The following is a 24,402-nucleotide window of genomic DNA, read 5'->3' as shown; positions in this document are numbered from 1 at the left end:
ACCATATAAGATGTTATATTTATAGGGCCTATTTATAAGACCCTATTTAAACTCTCGCTGATTGGCCTAGGAGCTGCTCCAGGCCCAATTGTGATTGGAGCGTTCTTCCGTCCGTCAAAGAGGCTGGCTTTAGACTCGGCTGGGCCTCAGCAGGCTCTAGGATTGGTCAAGGCGACAGAGACGGTGGCTCCAATTGGTCGGTCTTGGTGTCGATCGGAACGGGGGAGGCGGGGCCGGAGGGCGGCTGGCCGTGGGGCGGGCGGGCCCCGGAATTGTCATTTCTTTGTTTCCGAAGGCGGAGGAGGCTCCGCGGCCCCCCCCCTCCCCGGCCCCCGCCCCCGGCCCCGTCCCCACCCCCTCCCCCCGGGGGCTGGCTCCGCGGCGGTGACCGGCCCCAGGGTAGAGTCCAGGCCCGGAACGCCGGGAGCAGCGGCGGCGGCGGCGGAGGAGGAGGCGGCGGCGGCAGCGGCGGCGCGGGGCGGGAGGGCGCCGGGAGCTGCGGCTCGGGCTCGGCTCGGGCGGCGGAGGCGGAGGAAGAAGAGGAGGCGGCGGCGGCGGCTCGGGCTCACGGCCCCCCAGCGGGAGGAGGATGAAGCGGCGGAACGCGGACTGCAGCAAACTCCGCCGCCCCCTAAAGCGGAACCGGATCACCGAGGGCATCTACGGCAGGTGAGGCCCCGGCCCGCCCCGGCCCCGTTATGTAAGCCCGGCCCCACTAGGCCGCACGCCCGCCGCCCGCAGGGGGCTTCCCGGACGGCCCTGGGCCGGCTGCCGCCCGGCCTGCTCCGTGGAGGTGGGGCGGGACCGGCCGGGCCGGGCGGCCAGCGGGGCTAATGCTGCCGCCACCGCCGCCGCCACTGCTGCTGCCGCCGCTGCCTGCAGCCCGGGGGAGGGGGCGCCCGGAGGACACAGACCCCCAGACTGACACATGGGCAAGGGACCCACTCCCAGGCACACGCGGGAGGGGGAGCCAGACCCCCCCCCCCCAGGCACACACATGGGCAAGGGACCCATTCCCACGTACCTTCGAGATCCCGCCATACACAGGGGACCCACTAACAGACCTTTGAGTGGGGGGACCAAGAGCCCCTCCCCCAGACACACCACACACTGGGGAAGGACCTACTCACTGCCAGCCAGCCCTCTAGACAGACAGATGCAGACACACATGGTGAGGGATCCACTTACAGGACGGCCCCTTCCCCAGACACACACACGCAGACCATCGTTCCCTCCCCCCAAGATGTGTGTATGTAGGCAAGAAACCCAGCCACAGACACCACCTCAAACACACGTGATCTAGAGAGACCCACTCATGTATCCCATCCCCCACACAAGGGGGACCTACTGAAAGACACCGCACCGACTCCCGACACACAGACCAGGACCCACTCACAGACTGATACCCAAAACCTGGGCTGGGGAGTCTCCATCATAGACCAGGAGTCCTAGGGGAGCCCCCCACCTTCAAAGGAGACCCCGCTCCATATAACAGCCACCCTCGCAAGAGACTTCCCCCAAAAGGTGCCCTCAGCATATGGACACACTCGAACTCAACAAGAGATCCGACAGTCAGCTGGACAACTGCTGGTCCTCACAGAAAACCCCCCAGGAAACCCCCATCCTCACACTGGACTGTCTCAAAGATACTCGGCACACACACACATCCTTATCCTCACCTAAAACTCGCCTTCCACACACAGGTACTTCTTTCATCACAGGCTACATGCTCCCCGAGATACCCCCACACAGTTATCCCCTTCTTTCTGGGAGGTGCCCCTCAAAAACACCCACATGCAAATGGCATCTACTTTTCCCCTCTAGCCTGCCCTTCCTTATGAGAGGCCCCCCAGTAAGACAAGCTGGGCACACTTGGCTGTTTCCTTCCTCGAAAGGATACCTGCAGAAGAGTCTCCCCTTCCTTGTAAGAGCCTCCTCCCCAATCAGACAGACTCTACACACCCAGATAATCCCTTCCTCATATACAGACTCCCCATTTCTCACAGTAGGTCTCCCCCAACCTTTTTTGCACCAGAGACCCTCCACAAGATGATCCCCTTGGGCGCCAGGGGTGCCTTCCTCCACTCATGGCTCCAAGGAGTTAGTCTGCACGCAGCTTCCCCAGTGGCCATTCCCTTCCTCCTATGGGAGGACTTCCACACAACAGCTGGAACATTCTCCTTAGAGGTCTGCTTCAAGAGTAGCATCCTTATAACAGGAACTTACCTGGAAGGCCACAACAAAGACTGCCCCTACTCAGAGATAACCTTCTCAGTAATGGGGACGCCTTTCACACTCGCGTCCTCTCAGGAGATGTCCCCCCCATTAAAGACACTTCCTTTCTCAAGCTCCCCAGAGCCCTCCTTCAACCCTCCACACCTTTTTCCTCATGTCACTCTGTCCAGAGAGGGAACTTTTCCCTTCCCATCTGAAATCCGCCCTAACGCTCTGGTAAGAGCTGAGGAGGGGAGAAAGGAAGCCTTTTTTGAAAGGGCATTTCTGGATGGTCCGGAACTTGAGATTCCTCAGTCGATAAGGTTTTCTGTGTGAAGAAAAGATGGTGTGATCCAAATGGCAGGTGGCGCCTTTAGTCTTTCTGGCCTGGTTCAGGGGGCCAAGGCTGCTCGGCCCCTCGGCAGCTCTCGGGGCTGGTGGAGGGCTCCCAGGCTATTTTCTCTTTCTATTCCATTTGGGTACCGAGGGGAAAGCTGCTGCAAAAATCAGGCTCCCTGGAATCCATCCAGGCTTTGATGGGAATACTGTTACTCTGTATTTTGCTCACTGTAGACACTTTCTTTTGCTTGATTGTACTTAGGGAAATGATTTTTAACATTATCAAGAAAGTTTTTCTTGAAAATTTGTGACAGGTTAAAAAACCCTTTTGGAGGTTTTGCCCCCAAATCTTGTGTCCTTTTTTGGCCTTAACCCCTTCTCCCCCAATTCCAAGCAACAATAGCTTAAAGATCTTTCTGCGCTCAGAGAAAATCGACAAGTTCATGACAATTTCAGTGTTCATCATTTAACATCCTGGGCCTCCCCCCTCCCCCGCAGGATTCATGCACAGTAGTCATTTCTGTTCTTCTCATGGTATTAATTCTAAATGGTATTTATTTTGGTCGAGGAACCTATTAAAAGGGAGAGTAAATGGAAAATATCCAGTGAGTAAAAGTTTACTTCAGTTGCCTTCAGTGTAAGGTCTTAAACTTTTGTTTTTCTAGCCAGGGGTTTTATAGGAGTAGGTGAAGTGACTGAAGACACACAGGATGTCACTGTATACTTTTATACATGTTATTACTCCCATATATGAGATGACAAGTTAACTGATTTTTTAAAGTTATTAAAAAAAAAAGTATCCAAGAGCATAATTAAAGCAGAATTCTAGAATTTGTTCTTATGTGATGACTGAGACCATTTCAATCAAAACCATAAAGAAAAAAGTTTTCTCTCTTCTAGTTTAATGGTTTATAAAACTAAGTATATATTAGATTTAAGTTAAAAACCACAATTCTTCAATGAAAAGCAGATCCCTTTGTTATTAAGAAATTTATGAATAACAACACATGATAAGTGAGTTTGGAATAAATTATGCTAGAATAAACCTAGTAGGGATAACTGGAGTCTGAATGTCTGCTAAGTACAGTGACATGACAATAGTCTGCCAATTATAGGAAGAACCCTAGTCCATTTATCTGTGTCCTGTTGTGGATCAAGTTTTTTGATGCATTTTGTTCAAGGTCCATTGTCTTGTTACTATGTTGTTGATGGTTCTTTTGATTTTGGATTCTCTTCCTTGTATAACTGATGATAAAGCTCTTAGGGAAGCTAATGAGCCTCAAGTCATCAATTTTTTAAACTTCCCTAAGAAACATTTAATTATATCTATCATTTATTCCCTTCATATGTGTGCAGGCATCTTAGTTGGGCCTCATGAGGTGATACATAAAAATGAATTTATATATTTTTTCTAGAAGATACCAAGTGAAATCCTCCAGATCTTTGTGCTTCTGAGTTTGTTATGGAGTATTAGGATTAAAAATTTCAGTGAGTCTCTTCTAGTTCAATACTAGTTTCTAAAGGGAGATTTAGCAAAGTCCAAATGCTTCAATTCTAAATTGAAGGAGTAAGCAGGCTAATTATAAATCTTAATCTGGGCAGTCTATGAACTATTTTTTAAAAAATTGCTTGATAACTATTTTTCAAAATAATTGATTCCCTTCGAAATCCTACGTATTTAAAAACAAAAACAAAAACATTCATTCTGGGAAGTTCATAGGTTTCACTAGATTGTCCAGAGGCTCCACAGGACACACAAAAAAGTTAAGAGCCACTATTGTAAATAATGTTCAAAGGTTCATGAATGTTAGTAATTGATATTTAATATAAGTTAAATATAAGTAAATTAATATAATTTCTATTTAATATAACATTTTATATGTAAGGTTTGGGCTTCCTCCTTCCCTCCCCCATTTCCTGTTGTCCATTTGGTTCTCCACAGGTGGCTAACATTTCATTCACCAAAAACTGTTTTCATCTGATGCTGGCTACTATCCTAACCAACTGAGGGCAGACTTCCCAAGTACTTTATCCTCTTTATACCTTACTTGGAGTCAGTGACTGGATAGTGCAAGGTGGTAGATTAGTGATGTAGGAGTTCAGAATTCAGTGTTGACAGAGGAGCTTCTGTTGCTTTAAAAAGTGTTCCAAGCAGTGTGTCAGTAATTCCATATGATAAAGTGTGGAAACCTTATATTGTATTATAGACGAACAAACATAGGCTTCTGTGCTACAGCAATAAGCTGGTATTTGGCTTTAACTTTCAAAGTTTCTTACAAGCTGTATGATGAGAAAGGTGGATACCTTTGTAAGCTTCGAAGCATGCCTGTAATCAAAACTTGTAGATTCTTCTCTTGCTCAGAAATCCATTTCGTGGTAAAAGAATCTTTGAGTAACTTTTGTCACTGGTCTCCTTTCTAGCAACTCTTATACTGTCTCTTGATTCAGATATAGCTCATGGTCAATTTAGAGAGAATACTAGGAGTTTGTTTCAAATTCAGAAAAAAAGTTTTTAAGGAAGCCAATTTTATGTCATCTTAAAATTGAAGAATTGAGAAAAATTTAAAGCAGATAATATGTGAAAGAAATCAACCTGTTTAGAATCAGTGGGCACCTGTCTTTCCTTCCTAGACCTTCTCTTTCCTATTCATGTGACCTGCTTGCTCTCTGAGCCTCAGTTAACTCGTTTGTAAAATAAGAGGAATAGAATTGATTATCTTGAAGGTCTATTCCAATGCTGATCTTGTGATCTATTTTTATTGATATGTTTTGTTGTTTACCAAACCTATGATTTCATCAGTGTAAGGAACTCTTTTAAAGGACCTTTCTTTACCAATGCAGATTAATACTTAATATTTATGGAGTGGAAGAGAAAAAGAAGTTAAGTGATTTGTCATGTAACTGGTAGGGGTCTCTCAAGGACTATTTCCCTCCCCCCCTTCTTTTCCACACTATTCCTCATACATCTACATAACTGTCTTTCTTATGGGGTGTGTGTGTGTGTGTGTGTGTGTGTGTGTGTGTGTGTGTGTGTGTTTAATGGGTTCAGATCCCTTCTTAAACTCTAGTATGTGATCTTGGGCAAATCACTTAACCTGTATTTTTGTTTCCTTGTCTGTAACATAAGGGGGTCACATTCCATGTCCTCTGAGGTCTTTTCCAGCTCTTAATCTATGTAAATCGAGAGGGTTAGATTGGTCCTCTCTAAAGTTCATGATAGTTTCCAATTCCTTTTGATTCTATTTTTAAAAATACTGGAGTATTTGTGCTGGTAAAAGGTTTTCATCACAGAACTTTGGGTTTGGAAGAGATTTCAGAGGCCAGCTAGTTCAGTCCTGACCAGACAAAAATCCCTTCAACACCCTTGACAAGTGGTCATCCCACCTTGACTTGACACCTCTAATTTAGGAGGAGCCCATTGTTCCCTTGAGGGGAATCTCGTGATTGCAAAGCTTTTTATTACATTTTATTACATTAAATCCTAAATTTGTTTATCTTCAACTTCCATCTTGGCTACATTTCTTTAATTAAACTCTTGCTTATTAATGCTCTTTCTAAATTGTGGCAACCAGAATTAAATACAGTTCTCTGGACGTGTTCTGTCCAGGGCAGAAGAGAGCAGCATGATCACCTGGACGCTGAACCTGTCTTGATGTTGCTTAAGTCCAACGGCCATACTTGGCTTCTGTTGATATCACACTGCTGATTCCTTATAAATTTGCAGTCTCTTTCTCCTCTACATCTTATTACAACCCCCCCCCCCAATATTGTATTTGTGAATTGGGGAACTCAACACAGAGAGTTCATCCCAATTTAGTTTTATCATCTAGGATTCGGCCTAATATTTTAGCCTCTCAAAATCTTTGCATCTTAACTCTCTAAATCGATGAAATTGTGAGAAAATTTAATGTATTTAAGAGCATTCTAGTCCATCTATGGTTCCATATAACTATGTTTAAGTTAAAGGAGACATGAGTCTAGACCAGTTCCCCTTCATTTAATGGTTGAGGAAATGGAAGCAACTTTTCCAGCACAGCTACTTTTAGTGATAGATTGGTTTTTGATTTCAAGTTTTTCTAGTTTTAAGTCCAGTCCTCTTTCCATGATTCTTCACTGCCTTTTTTTGCTTTTCCTTCAGACATCTAAGTTCTCTTCGTCCCAGAGAATTAAATGTTTCTTTTAGTTCTAAAGTCCAGCTTTAATCTCCTGGGCTTTCATTTTTCACAGCAGCAGGAAGGCAGCCTGCTGCCATTGGCCTTCCTGGTTCATGTGTTCTGCAGCTGAAACCCTAGATATATCAGTGTTGTTGCCACGCCACCTAAAAAAGAGCAGTACTCTGCTTCGGTCTCAAAAAGTATTTCATTAATGAAGAGAGACTTTAACTACAAGAATGCTAGCCTAGAGATGAACGATAATGTTGGTATATTTGAGAAAGATCAGAATAGATCAGAGAAATGGAAATGTGGGTTCTGGAATGATCTGCCCCTGGGTTCCCAGTTTGATAAATTTAGAAAAACTGCCAGATAAAATTTTGATACTTTTTTATTCCAGTTTTAAAAATGCTTTCTCTCTCCTATATTCCTTAGAGATACACCTATCAGTGCTGTTTGGTAGACTCTTTTTAAGTTACATTACTGGATTGGGAGAGTAGGTCAAATTTTTTTAAAAGATCCATTCTAGATTATTTGCTTTAAAGGCTTCTTATTATTAAAGGCTTCTTATTCTTATCACAATGATATGTATTACTACATCTCCCCCTCCCCCATTTCCTAATCATTATCTGGAGATGAATTTTAACTCTAGGCTTTACAACTTTCTAATTATTTCCATTTTCATGCTCGTGATATTATTATTTATCAGAATCTACTTTTGAGTTCTCTAAACCAGAGAAACGTTCTCCTCCTTCTCCTCCTCTTCCTTTTCTCTCTTTTGCCTGGAAATCCTCTCAATGATGAAGATCTTTTTGATATTAACCCCTTGATTTTTGTCACTTTCTAGGCCTGCAGTCAAGCAAATAATACTTAAGCATACTTTGACATATCTGCTGGCTTCCAGAGGAGCATAGACATTTCTCAAACATACTTAGGAGCCTCAAAGTAGAATACTGTATTAGGTTACTTTTCTAGATAAAGTATAGGATAAAAATTAAAACCTAAAGATAAAAGATTAAAAAACAATCAAATCATTTCTCTGTTCTCACTTCTAAACTTAGCCAACTTATATTTGACTTGTTTTCAAGGATTAAGACAATATCTGTGAATTAGTTCTTCTATAAGCTATGGAAGGAAAATGATACATACCAACAGTAGGAGTATATTCTTTGGAAGATGTTTTTTTTTCTCTCATCTTAAAATAGTTAAGAAATGATTGCTACATTAAAATCATATCTTCAGGTGTTTATCACTTGTCAAATTTAAAAAAAAATCCTTAAAGGCTACTACATTTTAATTTGACTTTAATTTAATTAAAATCAACTGAAATTCAGCATAGAAATTCTCCTCGATGTCACAGCACTTTTATGGCTCAGGTGCTTATTCCTCCTTCTTCTACTCTATAACCTTATGGGTGGTCACTCACTATTGAGTCGTGGGATTGTGACATCAGAGGTTAAGTTTTCCCACCCTCATCAGCTCTGTTGTCTTTCCCCTTCCCACCCCTACCCCCACCCCTTTTTGAAGTGGTTTTGCATTTAGTTGGCTGAAATGGGGCAGTCCCATCACAGCATCCTGGGATCCATTTCCTGTCCATCGTAGGGGAGGTGGCCAGAAATAATCTTTCATTATTATTACTATTACCTTGTTCGAACGCCAAATAAACCTCCCAATGCCACTGTAAGTACTTTGCCTATGTCAAAAATGAAACAGTTGAAGATTCTCTGAAGAGAATCAGAGACCTCTCCATGCCTGTTGCAGGAACCCCTGACAGGGCTAAGATGACCACTGGCTTGCATCTTTTGTATGTGACAGATGGATCAGGAGCTAGATTTTCTCTTATTGTGCCTTTGTTGCACTGACCATCTATATGTCATGAGTCACCATATGATCTGTGGTTTTTTTTTTTTGTTTGTTTGTTTTTGCATTCTCTTTGTTGCCATATTACAGAATAGAAATAGTATTGAATATGGAGCTGGAAGGCTTCTAGGTTTGAATTCCAGCTCTGCTATCTGCAAAGTCAGGGACAAGTTACTTAATTGCTCTCCACCTCGGTTTCTTCATTTGTAAAAATAAGGGGGCTAAACAAGCTCCCTAAAGTATCTCCCAACTCCACATTTCATGATACTATATTTTCCATTTGTATAATGTAGTTATTTTACACTAGCTACTCCAGGATGTTGTTTATTGTTAGTGGTTTTTTATGGTGAACTGGAAACTAACCAAAAAAAAAAAAAAAATCACCTGGCATATCAATGAGGAGACTCTCATCTAATTAACATTTGTCTCTTAATTTGGTTACTTATCCTCGTGTTTTATCATACAAACAAAAATACGGAGAAGTAATCTTTCTTGAATTCTTAAAAGCTCATTGCTTGTTCATGCCTTTTTATGTCTTTGGCCCAGAGATGTAATATATTTATAAGGGGCTCTATATTTTTCAAAATTGGTTCATGCTTGTTACCTAATCTGCTTTTTACAAGCTTGTGAAGTAAATAGAGGTAAAATGAATCTAATAATATCTACCTCACAAAGTTGTTGAGAAGCATATGAGATAATTTAGCTACATGACTTGTAAACCTTAAATTCATTAAAAATACTAGTTTGTATTATTGATTCTTATTCCCATTTCCCAGATGGGGAAACTTAAAGCTACCAAGAGATAGTGGTGTGCCCTAGGTCTTGTATTTTGTTTAGTAATGAAATTAGGGATAACAGGCCTGGCCTCCTCATTCTTAATCCTTTTTTTTTTTTTTTTTTTTAACTCTGCATGGAAATTGTTATAGTCTCTTCTGCATCATAAGTTCCCAAGGCAGCTCAGGGTTGTCAATAACAACTGATATTTTTATAGAGGTTTATTTATATGGATAGTATTCACAACAGCCCTGTAAGGTGAGTATCATGAATGTGATATTCATTTTATAAAAGAAAAAATAAGGGCTTAGAGGGCTTAAATGATGGCCCACAGGGAGGTCAGTCAGTGGCCGTGCTGGAACTTAGAACTCAGGTTTTCTAGTCATTTTGAGGTATGAGATGTGAAAATAGTTTTGGAAAAAATCAAATAGATGGAAGATGGATTTTATTGTTATCTTATCCATAACGAATAACAATATTCTTAATCCTCACAAAGACCCTGCTCCCTTCCCTTACACAGTGCAGGTGGCCTGGAGTTTTTGAAGAGAGGTGATTTTGCATAGTGGATAGAAAGCTGGCTTGGATTCAGAAAGAGCTGTGTTCAAATCCCACACTTAACTGTGGAACCAAGGGCAAGTCACTTAACTTGCCTGAGCCTCAGTTTCTCCATCTGCAAAAAAGAAATTATGCGTGTAGCACTTACCTCACACACTTTTTGTGAGGTTCAAGCGAAGTAATCCATGCAAAGTGCAAGCTTTAAAACACTATATAAATATCAGTTATTAATTATTATTGATGCTTCTGCCAGTGTTGCATAAACTAAAACAGATCTTACCAAGCTGGAATGACATTGAATATAGATTCAGTGGCAAGTTATGTTTCTCTGGTGTGGGGACTAGCCTGACATTCAGAAAAGCTCATGACTGCTTGACCATTAGGTAATGGATATTTTTTTGAAAATAGCTGTTCATAAAGACAGAGTGGGTAGAAATTTGTATTGGTGAAGGGAGGAGTACCTTTAGTGATGAAATCTCTTATCTTGGGTAAATCTTCTGCCTGCCCTTCACAAGCTGTGTGACATTGGCAGGCCCATCACCCCTGAGGTCTTCTCAGAAGTAAAATGGGGGTCGGGGGGGCACTACTCAGTGATTTCTAGTGCCCAGCTTGTGTAATTCACAGCTTATAAATAACACATAAGAAACGTTCTAGCCTTTTAAAATATATTTTGCAGTGGTGGGCATGCAATTCCCTGTACTGTTGAGGTCGTGTTTACCACCCAAAGAGTAGGAATGCTGCTTTTCTGCTGAAGGTTTTCCCAGTAACGCATCTAGAAGTCCAAACTTGAAACTTGCACCACTTGACCAAACTTGAAATGCTTTCTTCTCTTTTTTGTATGAGCTTGTGGAAGAGAACCACACCCCATTTTTTTTCCTAAAGCCACCTCACCAAGTTTCTGAGGTAGGCATTTTCCATCAAGGTGTTCGTGTTTCACATTATGCTGTAAAACAGTAGTAATCTTTGGCTGAGGCATTATTCAGGAGTTTAACAAAGTCTTAAATGTGTTGTCTTTTCTCTTTTTTTTTGGAGGGGGGGGGTTGATGGAAGTATTTCCTCACATGAAGAGACACCCCTGTGGTTTACAGCACATTTCACCAGATAATTCAGCAGAGCATTCATAAAGTGGGGATTTAGGTAGGAGAGAGGAGAGAGAGAAAGAGAGAGACAGGGAGGCAAAATGTCATAGTGGATGGGTCCAGAAGTCCTGGAAGGATTCATCTCTTCCAAAAAGAAGAAATAAAGTCAATGAGAACAACATGGGAAAATCTGCAGTATTGTGTGTGTGTGTGTGTGTGTGTGTGTGTGTAAACCTTATAATTGTGTGTTTCTGTGTTAGTGGTATAGTGTTCAGCTTCTCTTTCCATTCCCTATCATCTCTCCCCCTATTCTTAATTGTCTAGTGAAATTTTGTGGTCATTTAAATATCCCTTTTGGTTATTGCCAAATTCTTTTCTCTTTTTGCAAACAGGTTATTTTAAGTGTTTTCATTTAAGTTGTATTTAGGTAATGACCTTCTTCTTGGCTAAAAGAACTTTAGAAAATGAAAGTTAGGACCCTGCAAAAATCTGGATATTTCTAATTTGGGGACAGGGTTAGTTGAGAATGCCCAGATGATTGGTGATAATATTTATGAGGAAGCAGGGGAAGGGGCAGAATGGGAAGTATTTTGGATCTGGAATCCAAGAGACTTGGTGTCCAGTCCCAGCTTGGCCAATGTTACCTAAGGTAAATCCTTTAGCTACAAGACTTGAGGTTTTGTCCTGGAGAATGTAGAGATTTGACTGGTTAACTTCTCATGGCTCTTTCAGCGTTGATTCTATGAGCAGTCTGTCTCATTTGTAAGATACTGATGGAAAAAAGTAGATTTTGAGAGTAATGAGAATAGACATTTTGTTTCACTGGAAATCTTGATGCAAAGTCTGAATGTCTTTCCTTGGGTGTGTTGAAACTGGAATTCTTGGTAAAGTCTGGTTGGCCTTTGTGGCCTTCAGGTGGCTTCCAACTCTGATGATAATGTGAGCAATCCTTGAAAAGAGATTTGGTGACTATGAGATTCTCATAGAGAACCTGTGAGAGACCAGGAATATGATCGGGGCAGGTGGGGGATTCCCTCATAAAAGCCTTAGAGGGGACATTCACTGTATAATAACAAAAGGATGAAAAAAAGGAAAAAGCAGCTGAACCAGGAGTATTTAGAGCTGAAAGGCATAAAAGGCAATTCAGAAAAACCCAGGTTAAAAATGCTGAGCAAAGGGGACAGGCAAGGATTGAGAGCTGGGGCTCCTAAACTTAGGCATTGAAGTTTTCCACATGGAACTTATTCTGTAAATGACCATTAGTCTTCCTTGAGAAAAGTTCCGGTTTTGAGGAGTAGTAGCAGAGTTGTCTGTGGTGATTATGTAGGCTAAGTCAGTGCAAGTGACAAACTTCTCATGATACAGGGGGAAAAAAAAGTTCTTTACTTGGAAACTGAGTATTCAGTATTTTTCTTCCCACTAATTCATGTAAACACATCAGGAAAACCAGTCCTGGGTGGCATAGTATTAATATCATAGGAAAAATCAGTCACATTTGGCAAGAGACGATTACAGAGCTCTCTCAGGAAAGGAGAGCAGGGTAATGGGGCCTAGGCCTCAGTACTGACTTGGAGCAGGTTATTTTCCTTTACTCTGCTTCATTTGGTTCATGCATCTAAGAAAAGGGGGAGGAAAACAGGTTATTCTAAGACTCTTTGATGGAAGTTAGGAAGATCTATGAAAATTGATTTTAGGAAGCTCAGGAGCATAACAGCAAAAGAGTAAGAAGAGGGGGGCAGCTAGGTGGTGCAGTGGATTGAGCACCAGCCCTGAATTCAGGAGGACCAGAGTTTAAATCCGATCTCAGACACTTAACACTTCCTAGCTGTGTGACCCTGGGCAAGTCACTTAACCCCAGCCTGGGGAGGGGGGAGAGTAAGAAGAGAATATTAGGACAGGGTGGGGAGACAAAAAGATTACTGCTCTTTTATAATTTATGTTCAGTGGAATTCAATTTAAAATGTAAAGTTCCAGCATCTGTAAGCTTAATAATTGCATATCTTTATTTTTTTATTTCTTGCCTCCGCAAATAGTAACTTGTAATATTAGAAGATTTCACCTTTCTGCCCTCATTTTTTTTTTAATATAGAAAGGTTAAAAAATGCCTTGTAGTAAAACATTTTCCTTGTCAGCGTTTTTCTTCCTACAGCTTTCTAAATCAATTGAAAGAAAAAATGGAGAAAATAAACTGATTTCACAATTTCCAGTTATCTTCTTTTTTTGATATGGCAGAATCTTAGTTAATTGATCTTTAAAACATGAGGCAAGAGATATTCATTAGAATTACTATCTATCCTGAAGTGTTCTTTCTGATGAATTAATCCTAGATTATTTGGTAGATACACTTGTAAACTTCAGAATATTGATATGTGTATAAGGATGTTGATGTGACTGAATAAATTACTGTATTATGTAAGGTTATCTTTTTTCATGAAATTTCCTAAACCTTTTAGTTCTATGAGATAGGTCCCTTTGACCAAAACAAAGAGTAAGTATAGGAACTTTAAAAAATGCCCAACCTTGCTTATGAGGTTTATGCCCTTTGGCTTTTAGAATGGGGTCAGTCTTGGGGGAAGTAGGTTGAAGAGAAGTAGCAAATATGCACATGTGACCCAAAATATGCCCAAGTGCCCCTGAACTAGATTAAAAAATAATTGGAAAAGATTTAGCAAAATACATAAAAATACAATAAAATATAGGCAACATGTTACTTTCTAGGTTTATATGTGGCCTACAAGCCTCCTTTTCTATTTGAATTTACACCACTTTGTTGTAGGGTACTGCTTTGTCGAACACTGTCTTTCATCCTCTTGGTGTCACAACCCTGCTCAGAAACCTCTCAAAGCTGGCAATTGCCTACAGGATAAAATCTAAACTCTTTAGACTGTCATTTAAGGCCCTCCACAGTACAACTCCGACCTACTGTTCCAGCCTTGTCTCCTACTGTTCCCCTCACATACTCTGTGCTTCTGTTAAATTGGATTATTTTCCCATTTCCAGGCATACTCCCTATCTCTTTTTCCCTAATCCCCTCCTCCAGGAATGCTTTACTTTCCCAGCTCTGTCTTTTTGAAATCCTATATATCCTTTGAAACTGCTGAAAGGCTACCTTTTTCCTAAAACCTTTCCTGACATCAATACAATTTTACATGCTTGCCCTTTATATAATTATACTGCAGCCAACCTGGACTGCTCACTCATTTCCTGCTCACATCTGCTCCCTTTCTCTTCTTCTCTATGCTCTTACCTATGCTGAGATACACTTAGCACTCAGCTTCAGCTGTTTGAATCTTATTCTTTTAAAGTCTAAATTAAGCTCACTTTCTTTCAACCAACTTTCCCTAACCTCCCAAACTAAAATTACTGTCTCCCATCTCAAAAGTTTCTGGGACTCTGCCTCAAGTCCATTCTACATTTGGTTTTGTGCACTTGTATCTCTCTCTCTCTCTCTTTTTTTTTTTTTTTTAAGGTCATGTTTATTTATTTAATATTTTCCCCAATTATATTTACAACAATTTTTTTTTACATTTGTTTTTTTGGATTCCAGATTCTCTCCCTTATTTCCACCCCCAGCCCCCATTAAGAAACCATATATGAAGTTATACAAAACAACTTGTACGCTCTTATGGGACTGTATAACTTCTGTGGGTAGAGACTGATATTTTTTAATCTTTGCATTCCCAGGACCAAACACAAAGTCTTGCAGATACTTACTAAATCATGCTGACTTGCACATACCTTCTTTCCCTGACTAATAATAAACCTTTTTTAAGAGGAAGACTCAAGGCTAGAATGGACCCTTATGTATAGTTGGGATGCAGTAAATATCTGTTTAATTTAATAAGAGAGCTGCATTTCTGAACTGTACCAAAAAGAGTTATTATCTCTGTGAAGCTGTGAAGATAGTTGTTGAAAAAAAAAAAATGAAACAATGTTGAATTAAAAAAAATGAAACAGGTGAATGATACCTATATCAAGTAGTCAAGCCAGAGCAGAAGAATCAATAATATTGGTCCAATATATGATCATCTCTTCTTCCTTCCTAAGTATAAGACAGAATTTTTCTTTTTCCATCTAATTCCGACACATCTGTCATTTGAATGGTTGTTTTTAATTGATGAAACAAGGTGCTACATGATCTATTGGGATTCTGCCTTGCCTTGGAGGGACTGAGGCAGAGAGCAGGGGGAATTGTTGCCCACTTGGGCAGTGGAGATAGTTAAGGTGCATCTTTTTGTTTCGGAGCTGAGCCCCCCAAATCCTGAAAATAAATGGCTTTCCATTCTGTTTTTTAAAATGCATTAGACTGATTCAGCAAGGATGTTAAATTATTCTCCCAAACAAATAAATTTCCTGAAACTGGAGGATAAATATTTTAATGAAAAATAGTACTTCAAATCAAGTCAGCAAAGGGATCAATTACCTTTCTGAATTCATGGAGAATTTTGCCAGATACCTGTTTAACTTTTCCTTCCAATGAATTGCCTTTTCTGCCACCTTGCTAGAAAATTTAATATCCTTTAGTGAGAATGAGGACATAGTTCTCCTGTGGACAACAGGAATATCAAAATGAAACTGAAAGGTGACCGGTGGTTATGAATGTCCTTTTCTGGTTGGCATGGATTTCCTGATTACACAGCATTCCTCCCTCCTCCTCCCCACCTCAGCCAGCAGAAGCTTATCATGCTGCCAGAATATGTTCTTAGCGAAAGTGTTTCTTGGAAATTAACCATATTTGACAAGTAAATGATGTGCTACTGTGGCTCTCATATCCATGAATGCACCTAATTGTCTTTAAAGGCTCTTCAGCAACTCATAGTCTGAATATCTGTGAAATGTCCTTTTCCATTATGGTCTGGAGGGTGACCTCTGACTGAGTAATCAGCAGAACTCCAGCCCTGCTAGGTTCTTTTGGGCTGGCAAGGGTTCCAAGGAGTAATCCCCATTCAGAGTCCCTCCATTTTAGACTTTTTTCTCTTGTATGCTTTTTGACTTCCTGTTACTCAGAGACAACCAGCTCTCCTCAGAAGTTACTGCCTTCGGTCCATCCTCTTCAGTGTTGCACCTTCCCTCGTGCCCTCTAATATTGCACCAAAAGGAGGCATGGGTGTACTCTTTAAAGCCCATTGCCCCTTTCAGACCCTCCTGCCACTTCTCTTCCTTTAAAGGGTACTCCATTTGTATTTATCATTTGTGCAGCTCCTGATGGCAGCTACCTAGTGGCTCTCAAGACATTCTTCTCTTTTCTTAAGCAATTCAACACTCATCTTCCACTTTACCTCATACCCACAGTTATGCAGAACTTCAACATGCATATTGATGCTCCTGAGATATCCTGGCCTCCTTGTTCTTTGGTCTCCTAATTCTTGAACCTCCTTAATCTCTGTGACATGTACCTTCTCCCCCTCGCCGTACAAAGGAATAATCGCATCATCATTTCCTACATGTCTCATTTTAGAAACTCTGAAATTCCAGTGAACCTTTGAAATGTCTTCTATTTTCAGCTTTCCCTCTGCCCCATAGTTGGCTCACCCTGTGATTTTTCAAGGAATCATCTTATTCATTGCACTTTCTTTCTTTCTTTCTTTTTTCCCCTTGATCTTATCTTTAACCCGTTCAGCTTTAGGCTGCCCTCCATTCTTGAGGTTCCTTGGACGGAAGTCCTTTCTCATGCCTTGCCCCAGATGTAGATTACCTCCCACCATCTATTTCCTCCACTCTTACTCATATTCTCCTGAATGAGAGGAAGTTGTATTGAGTGGATCTTGTATAAATTTGTTATAGAGTTTTAACTGAGCCCTAACTGCTATTAGTTACTGTCCCCTAATTGACTCTATTGTATTTTCCACTGCAGCATTCCAAATCTTTCCAAGATAGCCTTTTCTTATCTGTTCTCAATAGGACTCAACTTCTTACTAAGAAGATAGACATCATTCATCCTGAGTGCTTTTACTCTCCTCTGTTTTAGGTTTTCAAAGGCTTTATCGTCTGTTTCTTCCTAAATTTGGGCCAATCTCTTTACCAAAGCCTTGTCTTGTGCTCATGGTGCTGCCCTCTTCCAACTTCTCTTGCAAATTTTCCACAAAATCATTATTTTCTCTCTCTCCTCCCTTATTACCCCCTCTTCAGTCTCTTACCTTCTGGTTCCTTCCCTGCTCCCTACAAAGAGGGAGTCCCTATCCCATCCTTTACTTACCAATAATATCCCCTAAAGCTTATATCCTGTTTTCCTCTTACATTGTATCATTCCTAGAAAAAGATATATGCACATATTGCTTTTACCATCTATCTCCACTCACTTCCCACCTCCTTGCCTGCCAATGTTATTGTACAACTTGAAACTATTCTCTTTAAGATTACTTTTTTTTTTTATTTTTTGTTTTCTCTAGTTACATGTTTAAAAAAAACTATTATACATATACATTTGGTTTTTTACATATTTCCTTATGAATCATGTTGGGGAGAAAAATCAGATCAAAAGAGAAAACTCACAAGAGAAAAAAAAAAACAAACAAGAAAAAGGGGGGGAAAAGTGAACATAACATGTGTTGATTTACATTCAGTCTCGCCTCCATAGTTCTTTCTCTGGATGCAAATGGCTTTTTCCATCCATAGTTTATTGGGATTGCTTTGCATCACTGAACTGCTGGGAAGAAGAAAGTCTGTCATAGAGTTGATCATCACACAAACTTGCAATTGCTGTGTACAATGTATTCTTGGTTCTGTTTGTTTCACTCAGCATCAATTCATGTAAGTCTTTTCAGGCCTTTCTAAATATCAGCCTGTTCATTGTTTTTATAGAACAATAACATTCCATTACTTTCATATATGATAACATATTCAGCCATTCCCCAATTGATGGGCATCTACTCAGTTTCCAATTCTTTGCCATCACAAAGAGAGCTGTTACAATCATTTTTTGTACATGTGGAATCCTTTTTTTCCTTTATGATTTCCTTGGGATAAAGACGCAGTAGTATAACTGCTAGATCAAAGGGTATGTACAGTTTTACAGCCTTTTGGGCATGGCTCCAACTTGCTCTTTCGTGAGAATGGGTGTATCAGTTTACAACTCCACCAACAAAGCATTATTGTCCCAGTTTTCTCACATCCCCTCCAACATTTTCATTAATTTTTCCTGTCATCTTAACCAATCTGAGAGGTATGAGATGAGATTTCAAGAGTTGTTTTAATTTGCATTTCTCTACTCAATAGTGATTTAGAGAAATTTTTCATGACTATATATGGCTTTAATTTCTTCATCTGAAAATCGTGTTTATATCCTTTGATCATTTCTCAATTGGGGAATAATGTGTATTCTTATAAATCTGACTCAGTTCTCTATATATTTTAGAAATGAGGCCTTTATCAGAAACACGGGCATAAAAATTTTTCCCCAGCTTTCTACTTCCCTTGTAATCTTGGCTGCATTGGTTTTGTTTGTGCAAAACATTTTTAATTAAATGTCATCAAAGTTGTCCATTTTGCATTTCATAATGTTCTCTAGTTGTTTTTTGACCATAAATTCTTCCCTTTTCCAAAAATCTGATAAGTAAACTATCCCTTGCTCTTCTAATTTGCTTATAGTTTCTCCCTTTATGCCTAAATCATGTACCCATTTTGATCTTGTTTCGGTATGGGGTATGAAATGAAGGTCTATGCTGAGTTTCTGACATTATTTTCCAGTTTTCCCAGCAATTTTTTTGTGAAATAGCAAGTTCTTAGCCCAGAAGCTGGAGTTTTGGGCTTTGCCAAATACTAGATTATTATACTCATTGATTATTGTGTCGTGTGTATCTAACCTATTCCACTGATCCATCACTCTATTTCTTAGCCAGTACCATGTGGTTTTGATGACTACTGCTTTATAGGTCTATAGTCTGGTAGTGCTAGGCCAGTGTTCTTTGTTTTGATTTTTGCCAGTGTTCTTTGTTTTGATTTTTTTTTTTTTGTCATCAGTTCCCTTGATATTCTTTTGTTCTTCCAAATGAATTTTGGTGTTATTTCATAACTTTTAAACTTCATAAAATATTTTTTGGCAATTTGATTGGTATGGCACTAAAGAAATAGACTAATTTAGGTAGAATTGTCATTTTTATTATATTTGCTTGGCCTACCCAGGAACAAATATTTTTCCAATTGTTTAGATCTGACTTTATTTGTGTGAAAAGTGTTTTGTAATTGTATTCATATACAATTTGTTTGTCTTAGCAGATAGACACACAAATATTTTATTTTGTCTACAGTTATTTTAAATGGAATTTCTCTATCTTTTGCTTCTGAACTTTGTTAGGTAACATAGAAATGCCGATGATTTGTGTGGTTTATTTTATGTCCTTCAACTTTGCTAAAGCTATTGTTTCAAGAAGATTTTTGGATGATTCTCTAGGAATTTCTAAGTATACTATCACATCTGCAAAGAGAGAAAGTTTTATCTCCTTGTTGTCTACTCTAATTTCTTTAGTTTCTTTTTCTTATTGCTAAAGTCAACATTTCTAGTACAATATTGAATAATAGTGAGGGTAATGGGCATTCTTGTTTCATCCCTGATCTTATTGGCAATGTGCTTAGTTTCTTCCTATTATAAATAATGCTTGCTATTGATTTTAGATAGATACTTATTATTTTAAGGAAAACTCCATTTATTTCTGTGTTCTCTAGTTAGCAGTGGTGCCCTCATTGCCAAATTCACCAACTTTTTCTTAAGTCTTCAGTCTTTGCGATCTCTTCAAAGCATTTTACAGTGTTGATTTTCTGGGTTTTCATTACACTTTTCAGTTTTATTGCTGATTCAGTTATTTCTCAGCACACATAGCATCTCTGTTTATCCAACCCTAACCTCTCTCCTGAACTCGAGTCTCACAGCTTCAGTTGCCCATTAGACATGTGTCCTATAGATGTACTGGACTCGGTAGCTTTCCCCCATGCCCTTTCTCCTTCTGACCTTTCCTAATATTGTGGAAAGTGCTATCATTCTCCCAGTTACCTAGATGCACAACTTAGGGGTTATCCTAGGCTCCTGACTCTCTCACCCCATATCCCATTTGTGGCCAAGGTGTGTTGCTTCTACCTTTGATATATCTCTCCTAATGCTTCCCTCATCACCTCATGCCTAGTCTATTAAGGCAATTTTCTAGGTGGCTTCCTTGCCTCCAATCTTTCCCACACTCCAGTTTATTCACTATTCAGCTTTTAAGTGATCTTCCTCAAGTGTAGGTTCTGACTTTGCCACCACTCCCTTCTCAATCCTCTCTCCTACAGTTCAGAAAAGGCCATTTTAACCTGACCCCTTCTACCTTAATAATTCGGTAGCACCTAATTCCCCTTTATCATGACCCTGGTTTCCTTGCTGTTCCTTGAACAAGATACTCTCTCTCTCTCTCTGCTCTGCTTTTTCTATTGACTTTTCCCTGTGCTTGGGATGTCTTCTCTCCTCCCCTCTGCCTCCTGCCTTCATTTCTCAGCTAAAATCCTACCTCCTGCAAGTTCCTCCTTAATGATAGTGCCTTCCTTCAGATTACCTCCAGTTTATTCTCTCCCTATTTTGTTTGTTCATAGTTATTTACGTGTTATCTCCTCCATTAGAATGTGAACCTCTTAAGATAGGGAGAGTTTTTGCCTTTCTTTATATCCCTAGCACTGTGCCTGGTAGGTGCTTAGTCAATATTCACATGTCTTACTCCTGGTCAGTACACCTTAAAGCTCCCACAAGTTCTGTGACCATTTTAATGAAGGTAACTTACAGATCTAATATCTGACCCTGGGCTCGCTCCTAAATTCGAGTCCAACATTACCAATTGCTTATTAGATATTTCCAACTAGATGTCCTGTTACCATTTCAAATGAATTGTAGCCCAACTTGAACTCATTATCTCTCCCCCTTAAACCTACCCCCTTCCAAACTTCCCTGTTTCTTTCAAGTCTTTCTAGTCACTTCGTTTTGCAGCTTTTGAATAAGCTTGACTCTTCACTCTCCCACATCCTCAAAGTCCAGTCACTTGCCAAATCTTGGCAGGCCCACCTTCATTACATCTTTTCCTCCTCTCAATTATCTCCCAATACCATGACCTGATTCAAGCGCTCATCACTTCCAATCTGGATGATTGCGGGACTCTCCCAGTTGGTTTCATGGCCTTGAGAATTTCCCTTTTCTATTACCTACACATCTATCAAAGGGATAGTTTCCTAAAGCACAGGTCTAACCACCTCATTGCCTCCTCCAGAGACTCTGGTGGTTTCCTATTAGCTCTAGAGTAAAATGCAATCACCACTGTGGCTTAAAGCCCTTCCCCCCTCTTAAGTTTTCATTCTCAGTACTCCCTTCAGGCACCTTGCATGATGGTCTCCTTAGTGTACAACATTCTGCTCTTCCCTCTGGCAGCTACTTCCTGTGCCAAAGTTTTCTCAGAGCTTTCCTTCTAGGTGCGCAGGTGTCATCTCCTTCAGAAGACCTTTCTGAGTCTGATTGGTCCTTATTTCATATTTATCTTTCATTTGCATAATTGTGGGTATGTTTATATCCCCCAGGTGGAATATTCACTCTCAAAGGGTCGGGAAGCTATTTTATTTTTAATATTACATTTATATTTATATGCTCTATACACAGCATGTTGTACATAGTAGGTGCTTAATAAATGGTTGTTAATTTTTGTGTGTATATTCTCCCACAAGGCTATTGGGTACTTAATAAATGTTTGATTAATAAATAATTTCCTTTAGCTAATTGAATTTATTGTCTATTAGTTCAGCATTGAAATGTATATTAAAATTAAAATTCAAGGGAAAATTATTTTGTACATTTCTAGTACATTGAAAAAAAACTTTAACTTCATCTAGTTCAGAACTGATAGGGGTGGACTCTGGGGTGGACTGCTGGATTCACTCTAAAGATTTGCTCAGCAGCATAATGGCCAAAGAATCAAAAATAGGCAGGTTTGAAAAACATTTTCTTTCCTTAGTCTTATGTATTTTAAGATAATGAGTATGAAGTATATTTGTTAACTTCAGGATCTTAAAAATATTTAAATGAATAAATGAATCTGAGAACTACAAAGAATCTAGGCCAGTCTAGACCTATCTATGTATGTAGCATTCTGAGAAACTTGCCAAAGTAGGGACTGTTGAGTCTATGTATTTGTTTATCAGGCCTTCCTTTGCTCATATCTTGGGATCTTTCTAAGAGAGAGACCCAACCTAAATTGAAAGCTAGGTCTTCTGATGCCATGTGTCTTTCTCTTGCCCTCTTTTATTTCTGTGCTCCTTTTTAGTTCTGGGCAAACCACTCTCAAACTCTAGGCTTTCTCTCTGTGGGAAATGAGAGCATTTGGTCTCTAAGATTCCTTCCAATTCTAATATCTTTTTATTCTACTTTACCTCCGAAGGGAATTGGGAGAGAAGAGGATCATAGAGAGGCAAGGAGAAGTACCAAGGAACATGGCCACATGCTATATGATTTTTGTAAATGTACAGTATTTTTTTTTTTTTTTTTGGTAATGATTTAATTCTGTAGGAAACTTGCAGTTGACATCTGTTCCCTAAGTTACTTTCACTACCCTTGGCTATTTTGGAGGGTTGTTTGTTTTTTTATTTGCATGCAGATTAGCACAGAGTGGGCCAGAGGAGAAAAGGAAAAACAGACTGAGCTCTTGAAACATATACGGATATGCATCAAGAATTTCATGGACCTCTGCAAACAGATGTAAAAGGGGTGGGGAAACAGCAAATTTGAGGCCTTTCAACCATGACATTTTCTTCTAATGAAGAACAGCTTGCAAGCTATAATTTCGAGTGTGTGTGGCAGTATTTTGAAGCCAGACAAATAACACGTTTTTAAATAGTGGTGAAATTTAAATGTTTTTGCCACTCTAAATGTAGTTAAGTACTTTTGGTCATTGCCAGACTTGGCATAGGAGTATCATCTGCCTTGTCTTGATAATACATGGGACTTTAATTAAGAAGTATTTTTTTGCTTTTTAAGACTGAGTTAGGTGGGTTATAATAGCATCTCTTTTTGTCTTTTACTTTCTTCATTTTTATGTTGTACACCAGAGGTATCAGGCAACCCATAGGCCCCTAGTACCCCACAACACTCAAATATGTGTATCCTAATTCAGTGCAAAATCTAATTGGGAAATGGCTAGCTAACTAACTAAAAATGTAATAGAACATAAATAATGTTAATATGTAGTTTTTTTGTTTGTTTGTTTTGTTTTTTAAGTCACTATGTAGCCTGCAGGGATGCTTATGCACATTTTGGTGGCTCTTTTTCTTTTTGAGTTATCACCCCTGGTGAGCACAATTACTTAGATGCTTCTCTTGATCAGGAGTAGTGGATGTTCTTCCAGCTTTTAACAACTGTCAGTGAATTAACACTTTTATTTTTATTTTCTTTTGCAGTACATTTTTATACCTGAAATTCCTGGTAGTGTGGGCGCTTGTGTTGCTGGCAGATTTTGTCCTGGAGTTCAGATTTGAATACCTTTGGCCATTCTGGCTTTTCATCAGAAGTGTTTATGATTCCTTCAGATATCAGGGTTTGGTATGTTTACTAAAAATTATTTCCATTCACATTGTCCAATAATATATAATAAATTTCATTTCATGGTCATATCAAGGATATCTCTAATAATGGATAGTGGAAATTATTTGGAAGATGAGTACAAATTGAATTTTATTTTTATTATTTATTGCCTTAGTCTTTGGCCCCAGTATGTCTGTAAATGACATTTTGTCTCATTACATTAGGCAAAACCAAAACTCCTTAGGAGTTTGTAGAAATGAAAATATTTAGATGATTTTGCTAAAGACTTCAAACTCCTAAAACCCTATGACCCTTTTTATTCCTCAATCCAGTAGAAGGAAGTTGAAGACCAGAGTTGTTAGTGAGGACTGAAACATTGATTCAGATCAGATGAGATAATGAATTTGTAAAGTGCTGTTATTATCAGCATTCTCGTTATTTCAGCTGGTTTGTTTTGTTGTTTTTACTGTTAATACCCATTAGTAGAACCAAGGCCAGAGGTTTCTACTGTGGCCCAGTAAGTATTGTTCTAAAGCACACTTATCCTAGAACCTCCTTAGCTCCCTCCTACCCTTATTGCCTCCTGTATCTTACTTCATAAAAGGAGCCTACTCAAAGATTGCAAATGGTCTGTGTATATCAGTGGCTTAAAAAGACCACATCTTTAAAATGACTTGTTAAACTGCTGCCTCCACTCTTCTCTTAAAGATGTATAAGTCTGTCATGAAACCTTGTAATAGTGAAGTTGAGTCAGAAAAGATCATCCTTTTTTTGTGATAAAACTCAAGGTCTTACAGGTTTAAAACCTATGAAATTCCCATGAAGTCATGCTGGCTAATTTTGCTTTGTCAAGATCCCTTTCTCCTTAGAGAATTAAGTGTTATAAATAAAGTAGAGACATGGTCCTGTG

The 24,402-nt window shown here is 39.6% G+C and overlaps 1 protein-coding gene and 1 long non-coding RNA gene across 3 annotated transcripts in view; one reads left to right on the top strand and one right to left on the bottom strand.

Annotated features, from left to right (window-relative positions):
• The first annotated feature begins 482 nt into the window (after nt 1-482).
• The window catches only part of MACO1 (macoilin 1), an 80,506-nt gene continuing 56,586 nt past the window's right edge, over nt 483-24,402 (top strand). The window contains exons 1-2 of one of the 2 annotated variants that reach the window (XM_074305798.1): nt 483-669; nt 23,369-23,510. In XM_074305798.1, coding sequence (XP_074161899.1) covers nt 590-669; nt 23,369-23,510 — 222 coding nt within the window. In that variant the 5' untranslated portion in view covers nt 483-589. Of the gene's footprint in view, nt 670-8,223; nt 8,385-23,368; nt 23,511-24,402 lie in introns of those variants that run through there. The other variant, XM_074305799.1, reaches the window with a different exon arrangement.
• On the bottom strand, nt 6,537-8,086 carry LOC141563962 (uncharacterized). Its single transcript, XR_012488548.1, has 2 exons — nt 7,854-8,086; nt 6,537-6,871 (listed from the first exon to the last, which is right to left on the bottom strand). It is a non-coding gene; the product is annotated as an uncharacterized LOC141563962 (long non-coding RNA).

This window comes from Sminthopsis crassicaudata, chromosome 3 (assembly GCF_048593235.1).
Source record: "Sminthopsis crassicaudata isolate SCR6 chromosome 3, ASM4859323v1, whole genome shotgun sequence".
Taxonomy (NCBI): Eukaryota; Metazoa; Chordata; class Mammalia; order Dasyuromorphia; family Dasyuridae; genus Sminthopsis; species Sminthopsis crassicaudata.
This window is presented reverse-complemented; position numbering and strand designations above follow the sequence as displayed.